The 2,500-nt window shown below is 44.0% G+C and overlaps 1 protein-coding gene across 1 annotated transcript in view; it reads right to left on the reverse strand.

The window, feature by feature from the left end:
• Positions 1–2,500, reverse strand: part of cntrl (centriolin) — a gene marked incomplete at its 5' end in the record, with an annotated part of 42,122 nt that overhangs the window by 13,258 nt on the left and 26,364 nt on the right. Inside the window, 5 exons of the mRNA XM_080852573.1 lie at positions 1–101; positions 331–360; positions 446–589; positions 2,188–2,272; positions 2,361–2,459. The exon at positions 1–101 is cut by the window's left edge and continues 38 nt beyond it. Coding sequence (XP_080708699.1) covers positions 1–101; positions 331–360; positions 446–589; positions 2,188–2,272; positions 2,361–2,459 — 459 coding nt within the window. The remainder of the gene's footprint in view (positions 102–330; positions 361–445; positions 590–2,187; positions 2,273–2,360; positions 2,460–2,500) is intronic.

A 2,500-nucleotide genomic window follows, 5' to 3' on the forward strand; every position in this document is an offset into this window, starting at 1 on the left:
TGCTCCTGTCTGATGACAATAAGGTGATTCCTCCCCTCACACACCTCACCCTCCACATCACGCTTTTGCTGTGATAGGGCCTCGACACACACGCGCAACTCCTGCACATACACACACACACACGCGCGCACAAACATAAACAAACAGGTGGAATCTTTATTTGGTTCCATCACAAAAAACTTTCATCACTGATGTTCAGAAGAGAGGGTGCACATTGATGCTTGTGTGTAGGCTGTGTGTCTCCTCTTCTCTGTGTGTGAGCTCCTACAGGAGTGTGTGTGTGTGTGTGTGTGTGTGTGTGTGTGTGTGTGTGTGTGTGAGTGTGTGTACCTTGATGCGTGTGTGTAGGCTGTGCGTCTCCTCTTCTCTGTGTTTGAGCTCCTACAGGAGTGTGTGTATGTGTGTGTGTGTGTGTGTGTGTGTGTGTGTGTGTGAGTGTGTGTACCTTGATGCGTGTGTGTAGGCTGTGCGTCTCCTCTTCTCCGTGTGTGAGCTCCTGCAGGAGTGTATCTCTGTGCTGCTGTAGACTCTGCTGTAAGATACGCTCCTCCTCCCTCCACTGCCCCACACGCCTGTCCAGAGCACCCAACTGCAACAACACAACAGTGTGTGAGACTGAGTGTGTGTGTGTGTGTTTATGTGTGTGTGAGTGTGTGTGTGTAAGTGTGTGTGTTTGTGTGTGTCACTGCCCTCCACTGGCCCACACGCCTGTCCAGAGCACTCAACTGCAACAACACAACAGTGTGTGAGACTGAGTGTGTGTGTGTGCGTGCGTGTGCCTGTGTTTTTTTGTGAGTTTGTATCGGTACTTCTCAGCTGAAACAGTGCAGTTTTTTCCACCATCCAGAGGTCCCATTCTGTATCATATCACTGTTTGTGTGTGTGTCTGTGTTAGGGATGGGCATAATTAATCGACGATCGATTAATTGATCACTAAGAATTTTGTCGATGACATTATTTTTTCATCGATAAAACTAATGCACGTTCTGTTGCGTAGTGTGAGTCTTGAAGGAATGCAATGGATTTCGCTATGTGGCAGCAATTACAATTTTACCAAACAAGGGCAATGTTTGAAAAAACGCAACAGGCCTACTCAGTTACCTGCAAGTTTCCGTGTCTTTCAAAAGTAAACATGAAGAGGTCACGGCGTGTAGCGTGGGACCATTTTGATTAAAAAAAATGACTTAGCTAGTTCATTGACAACACTGCGAAGCTGTGTATTAGTACAACTCGGCCACAACTCAAATGATGTACCACTTGAACAACGCACATCCGACCATGGTTAGTGACTGTATACAACTAAGTAAGTATTAAACATTTGGAACTCACCATATTTATCAGCACTGTTGGAAATAGCTTGCCATTCTACCAGCCTCCATCACTTAGCTTACCGTGGCTAAGTTAGCATCCCTACCTAACCTAGGATTGCTGGCGAACTTGGCTTGAAGGATTCCAAAAGGTAGCCAAGCTAGCTAACTGGTTGTTTTAAAAACGTGTGCTTTAACAGTTAGTTACTAGTTTTCAATACCGTCCAGGGTAATTGTTTCTGGTTAGAAAACCGGGGAATGACATAGCTTGAAATTGGCACTGGTCAAGAATCATCTTAAAAGTTGACGTTTACTATCAGCTGTTATTCTAAGCACCTGGACTTGTAGGTTTAGGGCTTAAACTATTAATATTCTCTTTACCGGTGAATTGAATGGCTTGTCGATAATACTGTTACTGGTTGTTTTAATTGAGCTTTGCTAATTAGCCTAATTCATTGTTAGGAAGGCTAACCGAGTAAGTTGTGTTTATGAGCACCGGCTTCTAGCTGTCGGTGCCGCTGCTTAAGAGAACAGCAGCGCATATTTTTCAAGTATAACCATTAAACGGATCCGGTTTAACTGCCACAAGAGTTGTCAATCTTGTAATAAAGATCTCATTGAGGAACACGCTGTGTTTTTTCACTGCATTTTAATATAGCCTATAAATAGCATTTGCATTTTTGATATAATTTTTTTAATGATTAATCGAAAATCGATCATTAATTCTCCCGACGATCGATTAAGACAATTTAATCGAATGCCCATCCCTAGTCTGTGTGTAGTATGTGGGTAGATGTAAGATGTAATGTTTGTTCTCTCCTGCATTGTGTCTGTGTGTGAGTGTGTGTGTGTGTGTGAGTGTGTGTGTGTGTGTGTGTACCTCTGTTTCCAGTGATTGTAACTCTCCCTTGCGTTGTCCAAGTCTGTCCTCTGCCTCCTCCAGCAGCCGCTCATTATCTTCCAGTCTACAGACACAAACATGTGATAAATTCACAGTTTCTGTGTTTGGTGTGTGTGTGTGTGTGTGAGAGAGAGTGTGTATGTGTGTGTTACCTTTGTCTGAGCTGTTTGTGGTGTGTGTCTGAAGCTGCCAGTGATCGCTCTTCATTCTGCCTCTGATGCTGAAGCTGCTGTAGTTCCTCCTGCTCAGCACTGCAAACACACACACACACACACACACACGTTACCTAAAT

Source organism: Sprattus sprattus, assembly GCF_963457725.1.
Source record: "Sprattus sprattus genome assembly, chromosome: 15".
NCBI lineage: Eukaryota > Metazoa > Chordata > Actinopteri > Clupeiformes > Clupeidae > Sprattus > Sprattus sprattus.